The sequence below is a fragment of the Orbicella franksi genome, chromosome 14, assembly GCF_964199315.1.
Source record: "Orbicella franksi chromosome 14, jaOrbFran1.1, whole genome shotgun sequence".
In the NCBI taxonomy this organism is placed as follows: Eukaryota; Metazoa; Cnidaria; class Anthozoa; order Scleractinia; family Merulinidae; genus Orbicella; species Orbicella franksi.
This window is the reverse complement of record NC_138158.1, coordinates 8919362-8945587: the sequence shown is the minus strand read 5'-3', so window position 1 is coordinate 8945587 and position 26226 is coordinate 8919362. Positions and strand designations below refer to the sequence as shown.

General features: G+C 38.5%; 1 protein-coding gene and 1 non-coding gene across 2 annotated transcripts; both read right to left on the bottom strand.

Moving 5' to 3' along the window:
- Positions 1-11246: 11246 nt before the first annotated feature.
- Trnal-uaa (transfer RNA leucine (anticodon UAA)) lies at positions 11247-11330 on the bottom strand. Its single transcript has one exon. It is a non-coding gene; the product is annotated as a tRNA-Leu (tRNA).
- Positions 11331-14337: 3007 nt separating this feature from the next.
- Positions 14338-19744, bottom strand: LOC145468239 (uncharacterized). Its single transcript, XM_081451910.1, has 3 exons — positions 16999-19744; positions 15058-16758; positions 14338-14452 (listed from the first exon to the last, which is right to left on the bottom strand). The coding sequence occupies exons 1-3, from the start codon at positions 19691-19693 to the stop codon at positions 14418-14420; spliced, it is 4431 nt and encodes a 1476-aa protein (XP_081308036.1). The 5' UTR covers positions 19694-19744; the 3' UTR covers positions 14338-14417.
- Positions 19745-26226: the final 6482 nt, after the last annotated feature.

The following is a 26226-nucleotide window of genomic DNA, read 5'->3' as shown; positions in this document are numbered from 1 at the left end:
ACATACATAAACTTTATTTAAGCTCGAATTTCAGAGTAGCTTGACCAGCTAATGTTTCCGAACAACAAAATATTTGACAACGAAAAATTAAAATAGAAATTGCTATTTACATATTTACAATTGACTTATGTTAACTAATTATAAAATTGTCATTTACATGTTTTATGAATTGGTTTTACTGATGTGCTTTTTGAAGTCTGAGAAGTTACATAACCTTATGAAATTGGGTAGAGAATTCCATTTTTTTGTTGCCAGATAAGTAAAGGAGTGGAGACCAAAAGTTGTAGTTTTAGGTTTGGGCATTTCCAGTATATAGTTTCCACGCATGTTGTATGAAGTAGAACGGAACGAGAACATGTTTCTCATATAGGCCGGATAGCTAGTGAAAAATAGACTTTTGTACAAGGTAGTAAGGAATTTACAGATGCGTTGATCATGAAGTTGGAGACATTTTACCCTGTCTAGCAGCACATTATAAGGCGATTCAAAATCGCTTAGAATGAATCTCAGAATCCTTTTGTTAAGAGCTTCTATTTTGTCCCTGTTGTTTGCACTGCAAAAGTGCCAAACTGTTGAGCAGTAGTCAAAATGAGGGAGTATGTAGGCCTTATACAGTTTCACTAAAATGTCTTTGGAAATAAGGTCTCTGAACCTAAGCATTACATTAAACTGGTTGTTGACTTTTTTGCAAATAAGAGATATGTAATTGTGAAAATTTAAATTGTTATCAATGTTCATTCCCAAAATGTCAATTGAGTCCTTTGTAGGAAACGAGAAGGTGTGTTCCGATTTTCCCAGGATCAAAGCCTGATGTTTGCTTTCATTGCCCAACATTCCATTTTGCCGGTACCACCGGTTTGCTGTCTCGACTGCGTTACGCATGCGCCCATCTAGTGCAACAGGATCACTGTCCGATGAATACATTTGGTGATCGTCTGCATAAGCATTTAACTTAACATCCCCGCAAAACAAGAAAATGTCATTTATGAAAATATTGAAAAACATGGGACCGAGGACGCTTCCCTGAGGCACGCCTCGTCTTGCATGTAGCCACTCTGAAAAAGTATCCCCTATCTTGACCCTCTGATTCCTTGAGGAAAGGTAGTCCTTAATCAGGGCACAACTTGCCTGGTCCAATCCGTAGGCTTTGAGCTTCGCAAGAAGAAGAGAGTGTTGGATTACATCAAACGCCTTTGACAAGTCCATAGATACAACTACCACAGTGTCCCCTTGATCTCTCATCCTTCTCCATTCCTCCGTCATGCATAGCAGGGAAGTTTCACAGCTGTGAAATTTCCTATAAGAGCTGATATAGTCCGATAGAATCAAGCTATAGAAATCACCAAGTTGCGCTGCCAGGAGTCTTTCAAATATATTATTTAGCGCAGGAAGTACAGTAACCGGCCTGTAATTTGCTTTATTTAGTTCATCGTCCTTTTTGAATAGTGGTGTAATCTGTCCCATCTTCCAAGATGACATGTCTTATGCCCTGATGAAAAATGAAATGGTCGTATGCCCTTGGCCATACGATCAAGCTCGTCTTTGGACATATTTAAAAACGATTGAAAACATATCTTTTTAAAATCGCCTATGACTGTTTATAATTTTTGTTGCATGAGCCGTTTTATATTGTTGTATTTCCAGCACATTTTATCCTTTTTATAGATCTTTGTTTTAGTTTGTGAGCTTCTTTTTATATGTAAAGAGATTTTGAATATTTCATAGTATTAGCGCTATATAAATGTATAATTATTATTATTATTATTATTATTATTATTACTACTATTATTATCATTAAGGTATCCTTAGTCGACCGATCATACCCATATTTCCAGTGACATGTTATGGGTGAGGATAGGAAATTTCTAGTTTTACCTCATAATATTGCCTGAATGCTGTAATTTTTTCAGCCGTTTTTACTAATGATATTATGGAATCTTTGTGTCCTCTGCAGTATAGAGACAGTTGGGTACGTACTACCAGATTGGAGTCTCGGCAAACCCATAGTCAAAATTGAGTTCACAAGAAGGAGAAAAAAAATCACTTTTTAAACCGACTCAGTATTTCACCGGTTACGTATTTCATACGGTGGGCGATCATTTTTACCGTTGGGCCAGCAACTGTCTTTCTGTCCCATCTCAAGTGCTTCGAGAAGCGACGAGCTAATTGTTCTTCCAAGGCACTTGACAAGGTTTCTGAGGCTTGCAATCGTGCGTTTAAGCTTTGTCGAAAGCTTGCAACGTCTTGATTGTCGCCTTCTTTTTCTGTGGTAAGCTCACAGAGAGCTAAATAGCCTCTTTTATAGTCTCGACCAAGGTCTGCGAGCGGTTCTTCGCTTATTTCACAAGCTTTCTTGATGATCGTTTTAAGCACGCTCTGTTTTTCTACCTCGTCGATCATTTTCTTGGCTTCCTTCTGCGCTGCTGCTTCATCTTCCGATTCACTGTTTTCGAAGAAAAAGTTAAGAAAAGTATATATAGTAAGGCCCTTGCACGTCGAAATACCGTTTACCGGGTTAGACAGACAGACAGACAGACAGACAGACAGACAGATAGACAGACAGACAGACAGACAGATAGACAGACAGACAGACAGACGGATGGACGGAAGGGTGGATGGATGGATAAATAGATAGATCGCTTGTGCTACTGCTAGTGCTACTGCACAGTTCACCATGATACTAGCTTATCCTAGTTTTTGCTACTTCGGTTTTAGTTGTTGTGCCATTAACCATTCCGACGACTTGTATTTTCTCCGTCTGTTAAAACCAATATAACAAAAATTGACAGTAGATTAAACTACTGAAAAGACGAAGTACAAAAAACTGACAGGTGGAAAGAAAAGAACACTGACCTTAATCTTGGATCTGCGTCGCAACTTCATTCCTTCTTCTTCTTTTTCTTTTTCTTCTTCGTTCTTTACCAACGGACTGACAGATTCCTTCAGCACCGTCTGATTTTTTTTCCACCGTATTACGTGAGTTAGGACCCACCTTTTCTTCAATTTGAGTGTTTTGGTTGCTGAAGTAATACAATGAAAAAACAATATTGTTATCTTTAAAATAAATCTAAACTGACCAGAACGCGTAAAGTGTGCGAAATGAGAAATTTCCTATTATTTTGTGTAAGGAGTAATTTTTTTCCCTACCGGCAACGATCAATGATCTCATTGCATTTTAGAACGTTACGTATTATTAGGCTCCTCAGCTTTGACTGGCTTATCCGAAAGGAATGCAAAAGTTTCATGATTCGTCAGTCACACCATATTCCATGGCATCTGTCTAATCAAAGTCGATATTCAAACCCCATTTTCCTTTTCATGTTTCTGTCGATTGTTAGACAGCCGCTGTCATAAGCCAATCAGATTACGCGTTTCCCTTGTGGCTAACATCGCTAACATACATACAGATTTGATTTAAGAGAAGCACAAAATATCGTTTCTTCATCGTTATAATGTATGTCGTCCTTCTCGAGGCCAAGTCGAGATGGTCGGCTTCTATTGCAGATAAAGGCGAGTAAGGACTGACTTTCCTCATTTTCATTGCATTTTAGGTTTACTTACCTTGCTGAATGGAGATTCACAATTTCCACACACACTCTGGGTCATCTGTTCCAAAAAACAAGGATGGTAAAAACAATTTACCATAAACAATAGCCACTTTCGCATACACATGACAACAAAACGCCGCGAAGAGTTCGTTAAGGGGATTCCTTATATTGCGTACCCCTACTGCGCACGATTTTCTCGTCACTACCGCGCGAAGACGAGCGCGTGAACATACACAAAATCAAGAGATTTCCTTAGCTGGACAACAAAATAAGCACAGGTTTTCTCTTAAATGATTATGGTGACCATTTTCCTATTATATCATTTGGTGTAAAAATTATTCCTTTTAACTTGAAAAATTGTAGAAAAGATTGTTTGGAAGGGAAAAAAAAGGTATAGCTAGAAGCGCACAAAAAATGCAATAACGACTCGACGAACTAACGACTAACTAATGAGAATAAAGACTCGAGGAACGTTTTGAGTGGATGCAGTTTAAAATTGTGTAGTTTTTTTCCATCGGATGTATATTACATTATTGCATATGCTCGAGACCAGAAAAATAGACGTTCTAACTGTCAATTTTTTTTTTTCAACTTCTTTATTACAAAGCTTTGCGTACAGCTACCGCGAAGTGTAACGTGAACCGATGACATATCGCGCGTGATTCAGGATAAATAGAGTAATATTAATGTTTTACTGGCTCGTTTATGTATTCAGCATTCACGATCAACTGGATTCTTTACCATGCAAATATAAACGCCACAACTGTTATCATCGAGTTGGACTGGGTTTTATCTAAGCAAATATTTCAAAAAAACACGTTTCAAACATTTTATAACTTTTGTATGCCTGTATTTTGTATTCATTTAATTAATGTACTTACACTCTTCAAAACATTTTTGGGGGAGGGCGGTGGTATTGGGAGGGGCTGTAACGCTTATAACTGTTAGCCTACTTTGCACATTTAACCTACAATATTTATGTGTGATTTATTTTAGTTTCTTATTGATTTACTCATTGACATATTTACATATTTTAAGGACACGAATTTTATACAGGCAATTGCTAAACTCTCCTCCTCTTCGTTAACCCACATGAAAGGAAATGGCGTGACAAGCAGACGTTACATAGGCAGGTTAATCTGGGTCAACCGCTTGTCTTGAATTACCGAGCAACTCTGAAGCAAAACCTTTTGCCTAGAACTATTTCTTGATTCTTGAAACAATCCTATTTTGCAGACAGCTTTATCACGAGGTGGCTTTTTAAACTTGCCAGTCTAATGGCTTGAATTGAATATATGCCGATTGTCTCTGCCTGCATGGCCTGAAAAATCAGCGGAGTGGCATTCCTCAAAAACCCTCGATTTCTCGTTTTCTTTTATCACCAATCGCTTCAATGTTGTACCATCTCTTCTTTTATCAATATAGAACACAAGCAATCTGTTTGGTCATCGTATTCGAAGTTTTTGCAAAATTTTCGCAAAATTAGCTTTTCGTTTTTGGAAGACCCTGCCGGATATTTCTGGCTTTTGACATATTCCAACATTTTCCGTATTTCCCGCGAAAATCCACGCAAATCCCGACTCACATGATTTAGACACGTGGAGAAGCTCAGGGGAATAGGGGCCTCATAGAGGGGGTGGGAGAGGAGGGAGGTTGGGGTAGAGGCTAAGTAATTCATATCCCGTTAATGTTTGGACTAAATATTTTGTATCCCGTAAATTATTCTTCAGTCAAAAATCAACAGTTTTTACTAAAGATCTCCGGGGACATTCTCGGTCTACTTGAAGGCATGAATTTCTTTTTGTTACTTTTATTTCAACAGGAGCCCATCTCAGTCCTTTCCGAGTTGAAAGGTGAATGGTATATTCGGTCGATTTGGCTACCCTCAATTCGAACTAAAGAAAGGATAACACCTAGTCATATTTGACGGGGATACCCATATCACTAGAGATTTGGGTATCCCCTACATTTAGGCATTTATAGTTCTTTCCTCCCTTGAATGAATTTCGTCTTTGTAAGTTTTGTTTTCCTCTTCGTCTTCGGTTCATATGGCTACCCTGAATTAAAGAAACAATAACAAATAAACACTCTGGGAGGGGATACCCATATCACTAGGGATTTGGGTATCCCTTATATTTCAGCATTTCTAGTCCTTTCCTCATTGGAATGACTTTTGTCTTTGTAAGTTGCTTTTTTTTAAATCTTCGGTCGATTTGGCTACCCTGAATTAAAAAACAAGGACAAAGAAACACTCCAGAGGGAGATACCCATATCACTAGGGATTTGGGTATCCCTTATATTTCAGCATTTCTAGTCCTTTCCTCATTGGAATGACTTTTGTCTTTGTAAGTTGCTTCTTTTTAATCTTCAGTCGATTTGGCTACCCTGAATTAAAAAACAAGGACAAAGAAACACTCCAGAGGGAGATACCCATATCACTAGGGATTTGGGTATCCCTTAATTTTTCGCATTTCTTTTTTCTTTTGCCCCCTTCAACGCCTTTTGTCTTTGAAAGTTTGCTTTGCCTTTTTAATCTTCGGTGGATTTGGCTACCTAAATTAAAGAAACGATAACAAACAAACACTCTGGGAAGGGATACCCATATCACTAGGGATTTGGGTATCCCTTACAATTTAGCATTTCTAGTCTTTTTCTCCCTTAAATGAATTTCGTCTTTGTAAGTTTTCTTTTCCTTTTACTCTTCGGTTCATTTGGCTACCCTGAATTAAAGAAGCGAGGACAAACAAACACTCCCGAAGGGGATACCCATATCACTAGGGATTTGGGTATCCCTTACAATTTAGCATTTCTAGTCCTTTTCTCTCTTGATTGCCTTTCGACTTTGCAAGTTTGCGTTGCCTTTCTATCTTCGGTCGATTTGGCTACCCTGAATTAAAGAAATGATTGCAAGCCAACACTTCAGAAGGGGATACCCAAATCACTAGGGATTTGGGTATCCTACTTTTACTTGTTTCCCCTGTCCAAAGATTTAAGCCTTGTCCACTTTATTTATATATTTTTCATTTCTTCCCAAAACAAAGGAAAAAAACCTCGTTAAATGGCATAGAGAACTGTTCGCCGGCAAAATCTAATGGGAGGGATGGTCAAGGAAAGAGCGATAAATAAACAAATCTAAGACAAAATTTATTGCAGACAGGCAGCATACACAGAGGTCACTCACAGCTTGAGACTAGTGTGCATATTGCGTGACGGCCGACATCCAGCGACATCCTCGCGTACCTTCACTATTACGGTCCGCCGTTCTTTCCACCATTGTAGCCCGCATTAATAATAATGATGATAATGATGATGATAATGATAATGATAATGATAATGATAATGATAATGATAGATTTATATAGCGCTAAAATTATAAAATATTCTAAAGCGCTTTACAATGTAAGATTAAGATTACAGTAAAAATATAACAAAAATGTGTCTGAAAATAAAACAATTTTAAAAACATATTAAAAAAACTAGGGCACACGATACGCTAACATGCTAATAGGAATATTAGCTGTAATAACTATGGCATGCTATACGCATGCGCAAAGCTATACGCATTATTACCTGAGCCGATTACCTAAGCCCGCAAGTGGCCCCGCAAGTACGCATAGAAAGCTGCGAAGTACGTTTTTCCGCTCTGAAGAATTTTACAGGAAATCCGATGGGAAATCGAACAATTTCAGTTTTTGGAGGACAAAAACCTCGTACCAGAATAATCTTAAGTATATGTTACAGTCCTTTTTGCATTTCCTAAGATACAGTCGCCTGAAATAGCAGCAAAAACAATTTCCCGTAGAAACTCAAGAGAATAAATTTCAAAGTTCAGAAAAATTGTGCAAACATCAGTATCATTTCAGGAGTAATTTTAAGTGTTTCATATGAACTTCCAAAGATGTTTTCGACATTATTTTGATGTTGTTAGGCTTGATTTCTTGTGAGAAGATATTTAAGGCAGTCGTACAGAAGTTTGCAATACAGTGTAAATAATCTCAGTACAAAGTTTTGTTCTACTTGTTACTCAAACTTTCTGGTGAATTCCTTCTTAAAGTGTTACTTTATTGATGAAATACGCATCTTTCCTATCTAAACCATTTAAAAACAGGTAGTCTCTACGAAAGGAAAAATGCTGTTTGCTGTTTTCAAATATCCTATTCGTTCCAGAGATATTCAAGTTTTTAAGGGAGCTAGGACTGATCATAGAAATAACAATAATTAGGGAAGAAACGAAACACACAGAGTGCTGGGGAGGAAGTGGTATGACGGATATGATAGAAGGAGGACAGGAGAGGCACTAAAATGAAAAACAGATGGAGTAGTAGCGAAAAAAAGGAAATAGTAAGAGGTTGAGTTAGGGGAATAATTACAGGGGAAGAAAACAAGGAGTGCGGGAGATGGGAAGAAAATTGGGGGATGGGTAGGGAAATGGATAGAAAAGGTTCAATGGGGACGGAGCTTAAACATGGGGCCAAACGAAAGGGAGTAATGAAAATTATCTTGTTAAAAGATGTTAGGCGCAAAACGAAAAGAATGGGTTTTGCAATAGGGAGTATTCATTTTCTCTTTTCTTGGAAAAAAATAAAAAATAAAAGTAAAGACACAACCGGGCAACGTATGATATCTACTCTTTTAACAACTCTATTCTAAGTCTTTGACGAACTTGCATCACCACTGAACATTTTACAACCTATCTTTTTATTAATTCTCGTTTCCGTTCAGCCCTTTAAATTTCGGGCAATATCCGTCGGCAAACTACAAGAACTCGCAGAAAGACCCAGAAACTTGCCTTACTTCCGATTCTCTCCCAATGTGGAGAACAGATCGTTGATAGATTTCGCCAGTCACTCAGTGACTGTGCAAGGTCAAGGAATTTTGGCCGAAAATGGCGCGGATTTTGTCAAACGAAGTTAGCTGTATGAGACAAAGGACGCTACAAGGTGGCGCGAAGATATGAATATTATCAGTTCTAGTGGCAAAATATTTTACACACAAGCGCAACGAGTAAGTAAATATTGTTTTCGAGAAAATAAAATTCACATCTTCAAACTGTAATGTTCTTTTTCAGTAGACAAAGTGACTGTTTGCACAAAAAACCGGGGGAAAGCGGGAAATGACGTCATCAATATCCTGAAAATATCGAAATATGCCATTGGCGCCCCGGATGTAGTTTCGTGTGAATTTTACAAGTGGCCTATTTTCCGAAAAACACTCATGTCTATATAATAAATATTATATAAACAACAATGGAATAGCAGGTAAGCTTTCGACCGAAAACTGATGATTTCTTCACACGTGAAAAAGATCACCGTTGCTATGGCTACATAACAACTGGTGCGTTTCGCAGCGAAACTGAAATGGCTTGGAAATGCGTTGATGTTTATATAATAAAAAGAACATTACATGGCCACTTGGAGATACGAAATTTCTCTTCTCGAGTCGAAAAATATTTCACTCGTTCGCTGCGCTCACTCGTGGTTCGTGATATATTCTTCAACACTCGAAGGGAAAGTTCGTATCTCCTCGCGGCCATCCATGTAAAATCTTCTATTTAAAGAGATTATCAGGCACTAATTATCTTACCATCACCAGCTTTTTTTTTCAAGGCAACTACAACTTGGTAATAGTGTAGTTTAAACAAAGAAAATCTTTATCCTGCTGATCTTAATTAGCATAAATTTTGACGTTTTATTTTTCCGTTTTCTCCTAAGTTTTAGTTTCGATTAAGAAGATATACCTTTGTTGTTTTATAGCGTACAGCTAAGAATCGTATCAAGTTTTATATTATCATTAATATTATTCCGAGCAAATCAAAGCACCCGAACTCTCCCAGTTCCTTTCATTCAGTAACCGCATTGCTATAGTCGTTTTCTGAAGCTCTCTAGGGCTAGAATAACATGATTCCTTCTTCCTCTTAAAAGTGAAATCTTCGTATAGGTGATCATACGCTTTTGAGTTCAATTTGAAATTAATCTGCACGAGTGAGTTTTTCAAAAAGCTGAAATTGCACGAGCCGCTTCGGCAAATGTAATTCCAACTTTTTGAAAAACTCACAAGTGCAAATTAATCCCAAATTGAACGAGGAAAACCGTATTATTGCTTATTAATAATATGAAAATGAAAAAATTCGTGTGGAGGAAGTGCCGAAAGATCTTTCTTGAAGCCATGCATTTTTTTTTTATTCAAGAAAACTGTTTTCAAGTTTTCCGTGCGACATTGTCGTCATCATTTTACGTGATATCATTGGCTTAGAAAATTTCCTGTTGTCTTTCAGCCAATCATAATCCAGAAATACGATTTGTAATTTGCACTGGTGTTACACTTTTTGCATTGGTGTTACACTTGAACTGCACTGCCTGCAGCCAATCAGAATCGAGTAATTTTTTCACGTATATTTATTATTATTAAAAAAAAGTTAACTCAAATGTTAACTCAGAAGTTGTTTCTAGTGCCACAAGAGCTGGTCTGCCATTTATCTTTCCGTGCTATTTGGAATCAGGGTGACGGAGATTCACATCTTTTTTCATTTAACTGTGAGTACTGATCGCAGTATTAGCCAATCAGTAAAGGAGGTGAGAATTAATCATATGAGCGATCACGTGATAAAGGTTATAAATACCGTCTACAGAAGGGGTTTCCCATAAGAGAATACAGCCTCGTTTCCCCGTATTGAGTTAATAAGCAATTTAAATTTCGTTTTCGATGATTTAGTTATAAACAAGAATGGAAGGATTCCCCCAAATGAGCTTACGTCATTACCTATTTGTATGACTTTACTCGCTGTCTGCTTCAGAATTGATCACATTTATTTTAAGATGGTGGAGAACAGATAAACATCGAGTTTCTGGCCATTTGTGACCATTTTTTCCCTTGTAATAATCCAAATTTTAAGTTTGTAATCGATGGGTAACTTACGCACTCACACAAGACACGTGCTACAGGGGCAATACGATGTGTGTTTTTGCCACCAGCCCGTTTTTGCTAAGCCTCCCGTCCCTAATAAATGTCCCCTCCCCCCTCTTTACTAACTGCCATCCTTGAGCTAGATCGAATCATTGCGATATGCTAGGTAGGTCTAATGTGGACACTTCAATTCTTCCCTAAGGAATTATCAGGCAGTTTAGTCTAAGATGAGTATAAAAATCAGACGTTTTTGGTTTAGAATAGAATTGCAAAATCAAGTTGATCGTGATCTAGTCCACCCCCACCCAGAGATTTACACGGCACCCGCCCCCAGGAATTCTTCTCGAATTCGAACAAGATTACGTCCATAACTCGTATCCGTGTCATAGTGTCATCAATGTCCTTGATTTTACAATCTTTCTGTGAAAGAACGATTCAATAGGGCAGAAAAACATTCCGGAGAAAAATTTTGAATGTTTTCATACGTTTTCTGGAAGCTACAGCATATATAATTAGCCTCGTTTAGCTGCCTTAGATTGCATATCTTTTCTTTGACCAACATTTCAAAGAAAATAGGTTGTGAAGGTCACGTGTGTGAAGGTCACGTGCCGGTTTGGTCGGTCACGTACGTTGGGTTAGAGATCAGTCACGTGTGTAAGCGATCACAGATCATTCAGTTAGCTACCAAGAAAGGAAGAAGGGCGATCAGAGATAATTTTTCCAACTTTGGATGTTTGACTTGAAATATGCCAAAAAAAGGGGAAAAAACCGGAACGAAAAAAAAAGAAAAAGCAATACCAGGAGTGGGGTTCGAACCCACGCGGACAATACGTCCATTGGAACTTAAGTCCAACGCCTTAACCACTCGGCCATCCTGGTGTTAATACAAATAAGGTAGTTCATTGTTTGGTATTATCCAAATTCAGGCAGGTTGTAGCTATGGAGAACAATCGATCAAAATGGCCGGAGTAATTTCTCAGTCCTACAATAAAGACATGCGCACCAAATTAGTCCATGAAGCTACTAATCTACTCCCTGATGGAATTGAATCTATTAATCATTCCTTAAAATCAATCACACCTAATGTCTGATTAATTTTTCAAATTAAGCTGTTTGGCCTCATTAGCTCTAATTGACAATTATGTTGTTTTCACCTATATTACTTCTAATTAATTTCACTCTATTCAGACGGGCGGGGGCGGGGGGAGGGGCGGGGGAGGTGGTCAGATAACTTTGGTATGACATGACATTTTACTCGGAACTTTACGTTGCCATGGCTTTCGTACTTTTGTGTGATTATTCTTTCATTTTTATGACTCTCAGCCATCATGTTATTAACTTTGATTTAGTTTTTATCGTTTTCTGGCGAAGAAATCCAAATCCAAGATGGCGGGTCCAAGAGATCAAAATGGCATCTGTTTAACAAACATGACATAATAAACGCTTGATCTGACCTCATCTCATGTTGTTTACTTCAAGAGAAACATTTTTGGGTACCCTCAAAGTTCGGTTATAAATAATCTTAAAGTTACGAAAGAAAGAGTGGATATTCGGCCGTATCTACGGAAATCCGTGCCGGTCCGGAAATCCCCGGCTAATACCAGCTATCCACCCTGCCTGGCCGAAAAAAATAAACTAAAACGGAGATTAAATTCACGTCATAAAGAACATGGCTTTATTGGTTTCCTCTTACAATTGCGCGCTCGGGTAGCCAGCTACATTGCAGGGGATCTTAAATGCAGTTTCCTGGCCTTTTCCGTGCTTCAACGCTAGCGCGCGAAGTGAAATAGTAGCGTTTCCTCGCCGTATCCAGGAATGCAAGATAGAGGATATTACACGGCGGCGTCAAGATATAAATCTTATTTTCGAGTGGTAAAAACAATATTTTATGGGCTAGCGTAGCAAGTGAGCGAAATATTATTTTAAACACGAGAAAATTAAATTCATATCTGCAAGCCACCGTGTAGTTTTCTTTTTATTATAAAGACAAATGACTGTTCGCGCAAACAACCGTGAAAACGCGGGAAATGACGTCATCAATATTCTTACTGGTGAGGGTATGGAAAATCTGCCACTCGGATCCCGGATGTGGTTTTGCATAACTTTTACGAGTGCTGTATTTTCCAGTAAAACACTGATTTCTATGTAATGAAAAGAAATATGCAGCTTTACTTCCCTCCACCCTACAGCTCCTAGTAAAATGAAACAAAAATAAAATCATTTAACTGAACGGAAAGGAAATTCAAATTGGAAGACCGTTAACACTCAGTGTAAGTAGCTACGTATATCAACTTGAATTTGAAAAAAAAAAAGTAAATGAGTTGCCCTATAGCGTTTTCAGAAAACTGATGTGTTGAGAGTTAGCCCTTCTGCCCGACATAATGATCTTGCTCCCGTAAAGAAAGGGTTAACGCTCGAAACTTCATCTTCGCGACGCAGCTAAAGTAGTTATTAATTATTTACTTTTATTAGCTTCAAGTTTTCAATTAGCTAAGTGCTTCAGGTACTGTCGACGACGCATTTGTTTTTCCAGTCGCCTAACATGCCTGGTTTGGGGGGAGGGGGGGGGATGGGGGGAGGTGAAAGACCAACTCCCTTATAAAAAGAACAGGGGGTGCTCATCATACCATATACGGGTTAAAAAAGTGGTTTTGGTGCTCAGCATCAAAAGGTCCACAGCGGAACTTTTGCAGTACCTTTATAAAGGCTATATTAAGCCAAAAAAAAATATATAACGGGAGACGATGTGTTGTTTTAGAATTAGTATCTCTTAGGGGTGAAAATTGTTTTACGCCACGCTCACAAAGCTGATCTTGGTATCTTTTAGGGGCTAATATAGTTGAGAAGTAGCCTGCAGAAACGGAGTCCAGCTGAGATTTATGTTGCTTGCAGTTTTAATTAATTCCTCTAGGTTAAAAATTTAAAAATAAACAAGAGGCCCGTCAACTTTACCTAAGGAGGACATGCTTAAAGGATGAAAAAAAGTTCTTCTTGTTTGGCTACAGTACAATGTTCACGATAAATGTGATAAATGTCATGCGAACAATTTCTGATGTCACTCTATTTTAAACTCTTATTTACCTGACAAAACTTTAACCAACAGGTCAGCGTTTTTGTTTCACTATTTACAAAGCTAACTGTAGACCTTACTGGTAAACAGGAACTTAAATCCTTAAATTTAGACTTCCATTGGCCTTTGTGTTCGACAAAAATTCGGTCTACTTTATACACTCTTTTCATTTTCTACGCTAATCAATCGATTCGCAACGGATTGGCGAAATTTCAAATCGTAAAGCTCTTTTGTCTTGTAAACAAGGTCTGATTTATGAAAATACTAACAAAACTAAGATATTCAGAAATATAATAACGTCAAATAAGGAAATGCATGTTATTTCTGACGCTAATTTACTGTACTTTAAAATCCTGCTTTCTTCAAGTTACCTTAACAATTGCTACAAAGTGTAACGCTCAATGTTTTTTTCATCAGGTACATTATTTACAAATTGAACAACGAATTTCGCTGGTAAAACACTAGATGTATCAGTTAAGCCTTAGTTACACTGCTTATTTTTCCTCGCAGCGAACATCCAAACGATTGATATCATCATCTTTCATTCCTATACTAAAAGTTACCTTTCGTACTAAGCTTGTTCAATTCTTGAGGTTTAAGCAGTTATTTGAGTCCAACACGCACCTGTACGTACACTGCGGTAAAATAACTTGTAACCAACTATTCTACAAAAACTATTGTATACTTTACTTGCTAGAGAAGCAACGGTTTATCCTGAAAACGGTGAATATATATATGAAATAAAACTCAAAAGTTTTATTGCGCATATCTCTCCCGATGCATTCTTTTAGACAGAAAAATATCAAAAGTTAAAACGTCAATTTAATTTATACACAGGTTAGCACTAGCGGTAAAACTGTCCCTCGATGTCATGGCATATTTTACTTCTCATGCAATCACTCGCTGCCGTCCTGGTCATTCTTGCCAACACCTGATAGAGTAAATAAAGAAACAACAACAAAAAATAGTATCCATCTAAAATTATTTCCTTAAATCAACAACAACAAAAAAATTCGGGGCTGCGCGCGCTCTGATCAACTCAGTATTATATTTTATGCTAAAAGCAAGACAACCGTGTTTTACCGTCTGGCCCGAGTAAATAATCTGAAGCCTTGAATTATATCGTCATAAAACATTACGATATGTTGAAACACTCACGAAATATGTGAGGCACTCGCTTGTTGCTCTTACTTTCCTAGATTTCTCGTTTTCTAAAATTTCCCTTCAAATTCGTTATAATATGATAAATGGCTGTGGCCTGTTGATTGCGTTGTATTACACTGTAGGTAATTTCATGGTTTACACTCTCATGATCGACAGAGCTAGTTATCAGTCATGAAAAACAAATAATACGTGAGCCGCTCAAGATCAAACGACAAACACTTAAAGAAATAAATAGAGATAGAACCTAATACACTGTCGAAAATATATATACAGCTCGATCGATGACATCTCAGCAAAACTGTAAGTAAATGCCAAAAGCCCTTTATTACTAGAAACAAGAAAGCACTTGGGCATGTTTTCCTTGAATCTTACCTTTCTCTCCAAAATCAAATGTCACGTCATCTCCAATCAGTATAAAAGGTGCCCACTGGTTCACGTCATAGCCCTTACTTCTCATCCACTTCATGGCCTCGTGTAGAGATTTACCAGCACTTTCCCCAGCGACAAGGTGATCGTAGAAATGAGTCATTAACTGCTCTGTTGCTTTGTCATCCAGGGCCCACAGTGATACCAGTACTGAGCGTGCGCCAGATCCTAAGAATGCTCGGGCAATTCCGACAGCTCCCTCGGCCTTTGTCTGCCCACGAGCACTGTGGCAACAGCTAAGGACTACCAGTTTAGCTCGCAGTCGAATCTTTGAAATGTCAGACATTGTCAATAAGTAGAGTCCTTCTTGAGGTATTCCGTTAGGAACACGAAAAGATGGTGCAAGGGCAATTGCTCCTCTTTCAGCATCACCGTGTGCGCCGATATGAATCAAAGCCACTGAATTCATCGCTTGAAGTACTGCCTGCTTTGTTGCTTGCCGTCCCAACAAAGGCTCAACTCCTAGCTTTTTTGCTACCATCCTCGCTTCGTTTTCTGCACATTGCAGTCGAGAAATCTTTGTGAGTTTTCCTTTGAAATGCACCTCACCAACATCAGGATTTCCCACTATCAAAGCACCCGTCTGACAGTGGTAGTCCGCTGGACTTTCATTAATGAGCTTGAGAGTTGTTAGAGAAGGAGCAATACGGATCCTGAAAGTCTCAGATAGGTACTTTCCGCTTTCATCAGTTAAGGCGGCAAATGGAATTTGGTATAAAGCGCGATCAGGAACAATGATGATTTCAGGGCCCTCAAGGAAGCGCGCCACAGGAGCGATGATTAGTTTGTAACAGATAGGAAGGTTCATTTTAGGTCCTTGGTCAGCTCTACGTTCCTCTCCAATTCGCCAACCTTCATGGCTGTCGTCATTCCATGTTTTCGATTCTGGTAGAAAACCGTGTAAGCATTGGTCTTCGCAAATCTCCTCTGGTAAAATGCCAAAACTTCTGAAATCAAAAAATTGATCCAAATGCTGACTTGATCCTTCCCGAACTAACAGGTCATTTCCTTTTATCACCTGGAAATGTGTGGTTCCCCTTGCTTTAAGAATCCACAAATGTATTTTGTCAGAATAATATGAGACGTACAGACAAGTGCGGTTAAACACTTTTCCCACCATGCCTTCAAGATCAGACCATGCTCCAGAGTCAGCTGGCATTTGATTGTCCAAAGAGTACTGAACTGACATTAAATCTGCCAAAGCTCTGGCCTTGGAAAGCTCTGAAACATACAGAGCTTCAGTAGGATTCCCGGTTTCGCAGAGTAAGTTACTGAGATTTCTGTAGCAAAAAATATTGTGATCCGAGATAGAAATCTTAAGTTGATCGTTGTCGCGGAGGGAGTTGCGCATTTCCTCGCATTTTGCAATACCAGAACGTAAATACGAGATTGCTTCCTGAATCTTTCCTTGTCTCTCTCTAAGCTTTGCCATTTTAATGAGAGACCCCAACAGTGTCTCAACATCTCCAGTCTTCTCACTTAATGCAAGTGCCTTCTTGATATATTCTTCCGTTCTATCATTGTCAGACTTCGCGAAAACAAAATCTCCAAGCTTTAGATAACTATGTGCTTCTAGTTCCCTGTCTCCAATTTTTTGGCTCATAGCCAGCGCCTTTTCAAAATATTCTTTTGCTTTTATTAAGTTACCTACGGCTTGCTCCACAGCTCCTTGGTTGACGGAAACCCTGGCCACTCCTCGTCTGTCTTCAATGTCTGCAAAGATGACAAGTGCTTTCTGGTTATATTCGTTAGCCTTGTGGTACTTTCCAAGAGAGTAAAAGTTATCTCCCAGGTCCAGAAGAGAGGAAGCTACAGTGCTACGGTTGCCAATATTTCTGCCCATAGCCAACGATTTTTCCCAGCACTCTGAAGCCTTCTCATATTCGCCAATTGATCCATACACCTCTCCAAGGTTTCCGTAAGAGGAAGCTTCTCCACTTCTGTCTCCAATTTCTTTCTGGATCACAAGTGCTTTCTCGTGAAGTTCTCTAGCCTTCTCATATTTGCCAACTGATCGATAAATCCTTCCAAGGTTCGTGTAAGAGGAAGCTTCTCCACTTCTGTCTCCAATTTCTTTCTGGATCGCAAGTGCTTTCTCCTGAAGTGCTCTAGCCTTCTCATATTCGCCAACTGATCGATACACCCCTCCAAGGTCTCCGTAAGAGGAAGCTTCTCCACTTCTGTCTCCAATTTCTTTCTGGATCACAAGTGCTTTCTCGTGAAGTTCTCTAGCCTTCTCATATTCGCCAACTGATTCATACACCTTTCCAAGGGTTGCGTAAGAGGAAGCTTCTCCACTTCTGTCTCCAATTTCTTTCTGGATCACAAGTGCTTTCTCGTGAAGTTCTCTAGCCTTCTCATATTCGTCAACTGATTGATACACCACTCCAAGGTTTGTGTAACAGGAAGCTTCTCCTCTTCTGTCTCCAATTTCTTTCTTGATCGCAAGTGCTTTCTCGTAAAGTTCTCTAGCCTTCTGATATTCGCTAACTGATTGATCTATCGCTCCAAGGTTTCCGTAAGAGGAAGCTTCTCCTCTTCTGTCTCCAATTTCTTTCTGGATCACAAGTGCTTTCTCGTAAAGTTCTCTAGCCTTCTCATATTCGCCAATTGATTGATACACCGCTCCAAGGTTTGTGTAAGAGGAAGCTTCTTCTCTTCTGTCTCCAATTTCCTTCTGGATCACCAGTGCTTTCTCGTGAAGTTCTCTAGCCTTCTCATATTCGCCAACTGATCGATACACCTCTCCAAGGTTTGTGTAAGAGGAAGCTTCTCCACTTCTGTCTCCAATTTCTTTCTGGATCACAATTGCTGTTTTGTAAAGTTCTCTAGCCTTCTGATATTCGCCAACTGATATATATATCGCTCCAAGGTTTCCATAAGAGGAAGCTTCTCCACTTCTGTCTCCAATTTCTTTCTGGATCACAAGTGCTTTCTCGTAAAGTTCTCTAGCCTTCTCATATTCGCCAACTGATCGATACACTACTCCAGGGTTTGTGTAAGAAGAAGCTTCTCCACTTCTGTCTCCAATTTCTTTCTGGATCACAAGTGCTTTCTCGTGAAGTTCTCTAGCCTTCTCATATTTGCCAACTGATATATATATCACTCCAAGGTTTGTGTAAGACAAAGATTCTCCACTTCTGTCTCCAATTTCTTTCTGGATCACAAGTGCTTTCTCGTGAAGTTCTCTAGCCTTCTCATATTCGCCAACTGATATATATATCACTCCAAGGTTTGTGGAAGACGAAGCTTCTCCTCTTCTGTCTCCAATTTCCTTCTGGATCACCAGTGCTTTCTCGTGAAGTTCTCTAGCCTTCTCATATTCGCCAACTGATCGATACACCTCTCCAAGGTTTGTGTAAGAGGAAGCTTCTCCACTTCTGTCTCCAATTTCTTTCTGGATCACAATTGCTGTTTTGTAAAGTTCTCTAGCCTTCTGATATTCGCCAACTGATATATATATCGCTCCAAGGTTTCCATAAGAGGAAGCTTCTCCACTTCTGTCTCCAATTTCTTTCTGGATCACAAGTGCTTTCTCGTGAAGTTCTCTAGCCTTCTCATATTCGCCAACTGATATATATATCACTCCAAGGTTTGTGGAAGACGAAGCTTCTCCTCTTCTGTCTCCAATTTCCTTCTGGATCACCAGTGCTTTCTCGTGAAGTTCTCTAGCCTTCTCATATTCGCCAACTGATCGATACACCTCTCCAAGGTTTGTGTAAGAGGAAGCTTCTCCACTTCTGTCTCCAATTTCTTTCTGGATCACAATTGCTGTTTTGTAAAGTTCTCTAGCCTTCTGATATTCGCCAACTGATATATATATCGCTCCAAGGTTTCCATAAGAGGAAGCTTCTCCACTTCTGTCTCCAATTTCTTTCTGGATCACAAGTGTTTTCTCGTGAAGTTCTCTAGCCTTCTCATATTCGCCAACTGATCGATACACCGCTCCAAGGTTTCCGGAAGAGGAAGCTTCTCCTCTTCTGTCTCCAATTTCTTTCTGGATCACAAGTGCTTTCTCGTAAAGTTCTCTAGCCTTCTCATATTCGCCAATTGATCCATACACCACTCCAAGGTTTGTGTAACAGGAAGCTTCTCCTCTTCTGTCTCCAATTTCTTTCTGGATCACAAGTGCTTTCTCGTGAAGTTCTATAGCCTTCTCATATTCGCCAACTGATATATATATCGCTCCAAGGTTTATGTAAGAGGAAGCTTCTCCACTTCTGTCTTCAATTTCTTTACTGATAAGGAGAGCTTTTTCAGAGAGATTTTTTGCTTGTGCGTATTTACTTTCACGGAAATACACTTCTGCTAGTTCTAAGCTCAGCTTAACTAGGCTTTCTGCGTATTTTATGGCGTTTGTGGTATCACTGATAAGACTACATGCTTTCCACATTGTAAAATATATCTTTACGTAGAATGATTTGGTGAGTTTCTCGTCTTTTATACCTGCTCTTTCTTTCAGAATGAACAAGCATTCCTTGCATAATTCGATTGCTTTTAGGAATCGATTAGTGTTGAGAAGGTAGCCTGTAACAATGAGGCCGATCGAGATGACTTGTATAACTTCGTCTACGTTGTACATGTCACTGAAGAACTTCTATTAGAACAAAACAGAGAGTAAAAGTGGACAAAAATTTGGAACCATGTCGGTTTATCCATTTGTTAACTGCTGTTGGTATGATTTTAATATAAACATTTAGTAGTATACTATTGCAGTCTGGCTCAGGAAATCGTAGCGCAATTAGAAGATTGCAGCGAGGAGAGTTATTCATTTATTTTACATGGAAAGACAGTGAGCTCACGACTGTCGATATATTTTTGCAGTGGTTGCTTGCTTGATCTGCTGAGATTAAAATAAAGGATTTTTGGAAACGAGAGATTTTTTTATGAATATCTATTCTGTTATTTGTTTTCAAAATCAGGAAGCAGTTACATACTTAAAAAATTCTTGCCTCTTCGTTAGTACACAGCAGGATATAAGCTGGAATAAATTTATCGCACAAATTTGGTTACATATTTTAAACCAAGTTTCGCTTTAAACTCCGTTTAACGTTTAGTAGTAGTTTCTGAAAAGAGAAATTTATCCGGAAATCCAAATTATTTTTGATTTAACATTGCTCTGATTAGAACACGAGTTTATTATTTCGACTGGAACTTCTAACGCACATTACAATTATTTGGCAATTTAAATAAGGGAAAAAAGTTAAAAATTGAATGACATGTCAACAATACATCTATTATTCAGGCACGTGTATTATTAAACAGTAAAGAATCTATTTTGAGATTTCCTCTGCCTTCAGAAAGGCAAAGTTTTAGAGCAAAGTAAGATAGGACTGCCATAATATTGCAGTTGGAAATTGTTGGCGTGGAAATATGATTTGCGTCTCTAATAACTATTTCCTTAGTACTATATCATTAAGATAATCTTTGTTTGAAAAACAACTTATAACAATACTACATGTAAACTATAAATAACTCAGTAAACTCACCACTCTCCTTTCTCTTGGTTTAAAGAACACAAAAGCGACAGTCTTTCTTGACTTTGCTAGCCTATAAGATAAGAGAAAAATTAAACTAACACCAGGTCTGATTCAAGACTTTTATTCCAATTTAATAAGTCCATGTTTTTGCCTTTAACTCCATGCTGACATAAAAGTACAACAGGGATGACAGAGATACATGACCGAAACATACAGAAATAAATAAGAAAATAATTAAATAAATAAATATAAATAAATATATATAAACTCCGAACTACCGAGAACAAAACCAGAAAGTGGTAGGGTGGAGGATTATTTTGAACCAGCACCCCAAGATTTCCAACCCAGCGCACTAAACCACTCGACCACTCTGCCCTCTCCTACAGACAAAGGTTAACCCCTCAGAAATTCAAAGTCACGGACAAACATAGAAAACATACATTCCTTCAAATTTACAGACAAATATAAACAAACGTAATTGGACTGATTTGCCGAAGATAAGCTCACAAAACTGAAAGTCACAGATGTACAGGAACACGCAAAACTGAATTTTTTTTCCTCAGAGATAAATTTAGACGCAAAGCGTCCAATAAACACAGAAAACTGGAGGTTACAGAGAAAGAAGCACAAAATTGCAGGTCAAACATGAATATAAAGGCATGTAGCTGCTAATCAGAGGCTGACAGTCGTGCAAAACTGATAGTCACAAACAAAATGAACACACAAAAAAGAAACCCACAGACGAATTTCAGCTTGCACGAAACTGAAAATCAACAAGGATTATCTTCTAAGGCGCGATTTTCTGCAATCGAACTTACAATTATTTCAACATCCACATTCCTACAATATAAATTTAAAATTTGTATTTATAATCATTAAAGCATAGCTTCAACTTACTATTTTAATTGTTGCTTGAGATGTTCGAATCAGAAAGAAATCCAATGTCACCTACGTCATCAACAAGGCTCTTCCACTAAGAACAATGAGTGTTTAATATTAATAAATATACAAATGAATATATGAAATATCTTATATTTGAACTGCGGAGAAAGACATGTACATTCTTCATCATCTACGGGCATATTACGAACTCACGGCGGAGTAACCAGCTCCCAGCTGGCTTGATAGGTCAGGAGCACTGCACAGGCATCGCAAAGGTCATGGGTTCTTTTTTTTTCTTATTTGAGGCTTTTATTTCACAACTGCTTAAGTTGTGTGTATAACTGCGATGATCAATCATGTCTTGATTAATAAATATATATATATCTATATAAATTGTGCACAGTAAAGAGGAGGGCATGCATTGAATAGACGATATCTTATAACTACTAGGTTAAGTTCACTGTTCTTACCGTTACTAGATGAGTCAAAATCAGAATGAAATCCAATTCAGTCTGGATCAGCAAAATCGATGTTCCTTTGAAAAGGACAATAAATTATCAGTGTCATTTAAATCTTTTCCATGCACAGTAACAACATCAAATATCTTAGAGACAATCAATCTTTGACTTTTTTCCTCCACTGTGGCTAGCTACGTAAAACAAATAAGAGCTTTATGTTCTCAGTTTTGCAAGATTACAACACAATCAGTGTACACGAGTATTTTATAGGCAATCTCAACATGCGTAATCGTGTTATCCCTTCTAATGTATTGTTAACAATCATTGTAACAGTTTCAATCTTTTTTAAGTTCATTTTTCCTGGAAAGCACCATTTGCGAGGTTCAATAAAGTGTGTACGTATGTAGAAATAAAAGGAGAGTGGATGAGGATATCTACCGCAAACAAAATGAATACTGTTAGAGCTGCCACGAACCTGATGATACAAATCAAATGAATACGCACCTCTTCTTACAATTCCCTTTTCCACTGCGAAAGAAAACCTTTCAAGGCCTGTAACACCACGTCACATCACAACAGGGACTCTGCCTGCAATCAAGTGAAAGAAGAATCACCAAAGTGTTGTTTACGTTTTCTTTCCAATGCGTTAATTAACACCAAGATACTGAGCTATATAACGGAGAACTTTCTGATTAGAAAGAAGTCCAAAATCCTTATTTTTAATTTGTTACTTCAGAGATTCAAAGAAAAATTTTCCGTTCAGCGCCCACTCATCAGAATTAATTTTCTGAAAGAGGTTATTATTTTTCTATTCCACTACGTAATGTTGCATTTTTGAGCAATTTTATTGAATGTATGGCAAGGTTTACCAAGCCTATCATCTCATTGATTATCAGCCAGTTAATTTGACGAGTTTATATTTCTCAGTGGCCAATTGCGATTTATAAATGTCGGTAATTGCTGTGTTCAAGTAATGATATAGTTTATCTTAAAGATACAATAGTTATCGTTAATTCTTTAGTTCAAAAAGTTGTTGTGATATGTTACGATTTTTACCGACCAAATTAAATGTAGATGCACATGTGAGGTAAAAACAATTACTTACCGTTCGATGAGAAATCTAAATCAGAATGAAATTCAAATTTCTAGCCTCTAGCGGCTAAAACAGCGTCTCGAGCTCCTTCAAAATAACATTGACGTACAAATTATCAGACTTTCGAACCATGGGATACGCTTTCGGTTTCGACGGGCTGTGGAGTCTTTTTTTTATATCTGCAGAACATGTATCGAATTAACTAAAGAAGTAGAGCGAGAACGGCTATTTAACATTTGAAGACCACAGTAGCTATTCTGGCATTTGTGATTCTCTTTAGCCAGTATCCAGTCCCATCACTTAGTTTGTGGGTTTTGGCACAGTCTTATTTGGGCTTTTAATAGCATCTGTCACTGCCACACGATAGGCAGGTTTCATTTTCCCCTCGCGTTTGAGTTCTCTGATTCGCAATTTAAGTTGCAATTACGCAGGTTAGGTACATGTTTGTTTCCTTGATACAGTCAACTCTGGCTATAGCGGACACGCTCGGGGACTTCGTTTAGTGTCCGTAATAGCGAGAGTCCGTAATAGCAGGATGTGAGATAAAAAGTGCCCTTAACATTCAGTGTCTGTGAAGCAAGGACTATTGTGCAGCCGATAAAAAAGAATTGATATGAATATAAACATTCCAGAAGTCTTTTGAAGTGTATTGTGACAAGTGATTAACATCAGACTGTAATTTTACATAATTATGTTATATGAGAAGTACGCGGTGTCCACTTCATCGTGAGTCAAAACAATAAAATTGTCATTTTGGTAGCTGACGAAAGTGTCCGTAATTCCGTAATGGCGAGAGTCCGTAAATAGCGGGAGTCATTTCCAGTCAAACCTCTATAGCTTTTGCCGGGGATCTGGATTTTGTCAGCAATAACGGGGTGTCCGCAATAGCGAGGTGTCCACAAGGCGAGAGTTCACTGTATATACTGTACATACATGCATGACTCAATATGTAAGATTTTAATAACTTCCTTTCGTCTGTGTTGCTGACGGCTAAGGAAATGTGCGATAACTGAAGATGACTGAAACGACACGGGAGTTTCACTCAGTGTTAACGGCACCTTTCCTTCAAACAAATCATTCCATTAAAAATCTGTTTTCCAGGGGGAGGTTCTTCGGAGAGGGTGACCTAATCTTCTCCCAAGATCACTATATTTGATGCTGGCCTTGGACGATCTTGGGCTTCAGATTATGGGTGACCTACCCTAACCCGCTAAAAGATTTTCTGTAGGGCTTAATGGCTGGCTGAGTTTGATTTTGTCCTAAGCTATTGACAGGTGATCAGCTCTGTGAATTAGCCTTGCTACTCTCACCCCTCCCCCCCACCTCCTTCACCCCCAACTCAGCCTTCCCAACCAATCCTAAAGGCGCGAGCTACGCCCTCTGACCTCACCCAACCACCTAAATCATCAGACAACTGTTTTTTTTTTTTTATCTGATAACCACGGGAGAACCAAACACACATGCAAGGCTGCACTTACGCCAAGGAGAGCGCCGAGTAAAACATGAACTTACATTTTACTTTGTTGTTAAGAATCTCGCAATCATCTAAGACTATTCATTGCGTTCATCAGTTTTATCAACTAGCTCCAGCTGAAAATGCAAAGAAAGCGTTTAACTCTAAATAGAAATTGAAAGAAAGAAGCCCTCGTGGTTCACTTTCTACAAACAACCCTGAATTTGGTTTGAATTTGCCCTTGTTCTTTTATAAAGTATAGTTTAGAATTTTACCAAGTTCTATGTTGTTATTACGTGCACAGCCTTTGTTTCTTTCGTTATTAGGTTGCTGTAGTTGTTTGCTGAACGGCTCCTTAATATTATAACAATCCGTATACTTCTTCTTCTTCTAAAAACTGAAATATTTGCAAGCTGACTCAGATGTGTCACGTTATTCTCCGAAGTTGTTGATAGTGTCATAAGAGCTGGTCAGTCATTTAGCTTTCCTTATTATTTTGGAATTGGCAATGGGGTTTCTCAGTTATCCTCTTTCATATAATAATTAAATAATGCGCGGGCCTTAATTGGTCAATCAGCTATGGTTTATTGTGCCAGTAAACTCATGGAAATTTCGAGTGTCTTCTGAATTATAATATAAAAGGAATATACCACAAGTTTCTATGGTTTAGAGGCATCATAAACCACTTGTGACGTTGGAAGAACACTCGAGGAATTCGTCAATCACTCGCCAGCGGCTCGTGATTTACGAATTCTTCTCGTGCTCTTCCAACATCCCGCGTGGTTTATCAGCCTACAAACCATCAAAACTTGTGGTCTATCGCTTAATTCACCGTGAGCCGTGATAGCAATATTCATGGGGTGACAATTAAGCCTGTGAGTTATCATAAGATATAGGTTATAAATAACTTTTACATAAGGGATTCCCCTAAATTGGTTTACTGAACAAGTTACGTTTCGTTTTTGGCGATTAGCTAATAAACAAGAACGGAGGGATTCCCCTGTTTTAATTTAATGAGGAAGTCACGTTTCGTTTTTGGTGATTAGGTAATAAACAAGAACGAAGGGATTTCCCCGAATGAGTTTACGTCATCACGTGTTCGTATGACTTTCCTATGTTCTGTTTTGACCGATTACAATGAGAGGGAGCTGAATAGGGTTGCTGGAACTGTCGGTTCTCAGTTAAATTTTCGGCGATTTCTCAGCTATCAGTAAACTTTCCGAGAATCTCAATGTTTTCCGAGACGAAGTCGAGGGAAACACGGAGATTCTCGGGAAACAAAATTCACTGTTCCCCTCGGGACCAGTCATTAAGTGTTAATTATCAACTTCAAGATATCCATAACCTCACGACTGTTTTAAGTACCGCCGACGCTACAGTTATTTATTTAGTTTTTTCAAGAACTTAACATAATTGAAAAGTATTCTACAGAATTGGACTCCAGCTGAGATTTGTATTGCTTACAGTTTTAACTTATCCTTCTAGACTTTGAATTAAAAAAAAAAAAAAAAACCAGGCCCGCCCATTGCGTTACGAGAGTGGTACTTGTTGAAAATTTCCGAATTACTAGAGAAACATTTCAATTTATTTTGAACGAGATCGAAGGTAAAATAACGAGGCGAGAGACCATACATTATACGCCGAGCTGCTAATGCTAAGCGTGTGGCCTTGTTGGGCCAGCTCATTCCACCTTTTTTACTGGGGTTTTTTTGCCGAACGGGAACGTGTTTGCATCTCTTCTCCTGCCTT

Excerpts from the sequence above, each read along its gene's own strand:
- LOC145468239 (XM_081451910.1), bottom strand. The coding sequence starts at position 19,693 with ATGTACAACGTAGACGAAGTTATACAAGTCATCTCGATCGGCCTCATT. Across the intron at positions 16,759-16,998 it reads AGAGGTGTATGGATCAATTG|GTAACTTAATAAAAGCAAAA; the intron begins GCGAATATGAGA and ends AGCAAGCCGTAG. Across the intron at positions 14,453-15,057 it reads ATTTGATTTTGGAGAGAAAG|GTGTTGGCAAGAATGACCAG; the intron begins GTAAGATTCAAG and ends TTACTCTATCAG.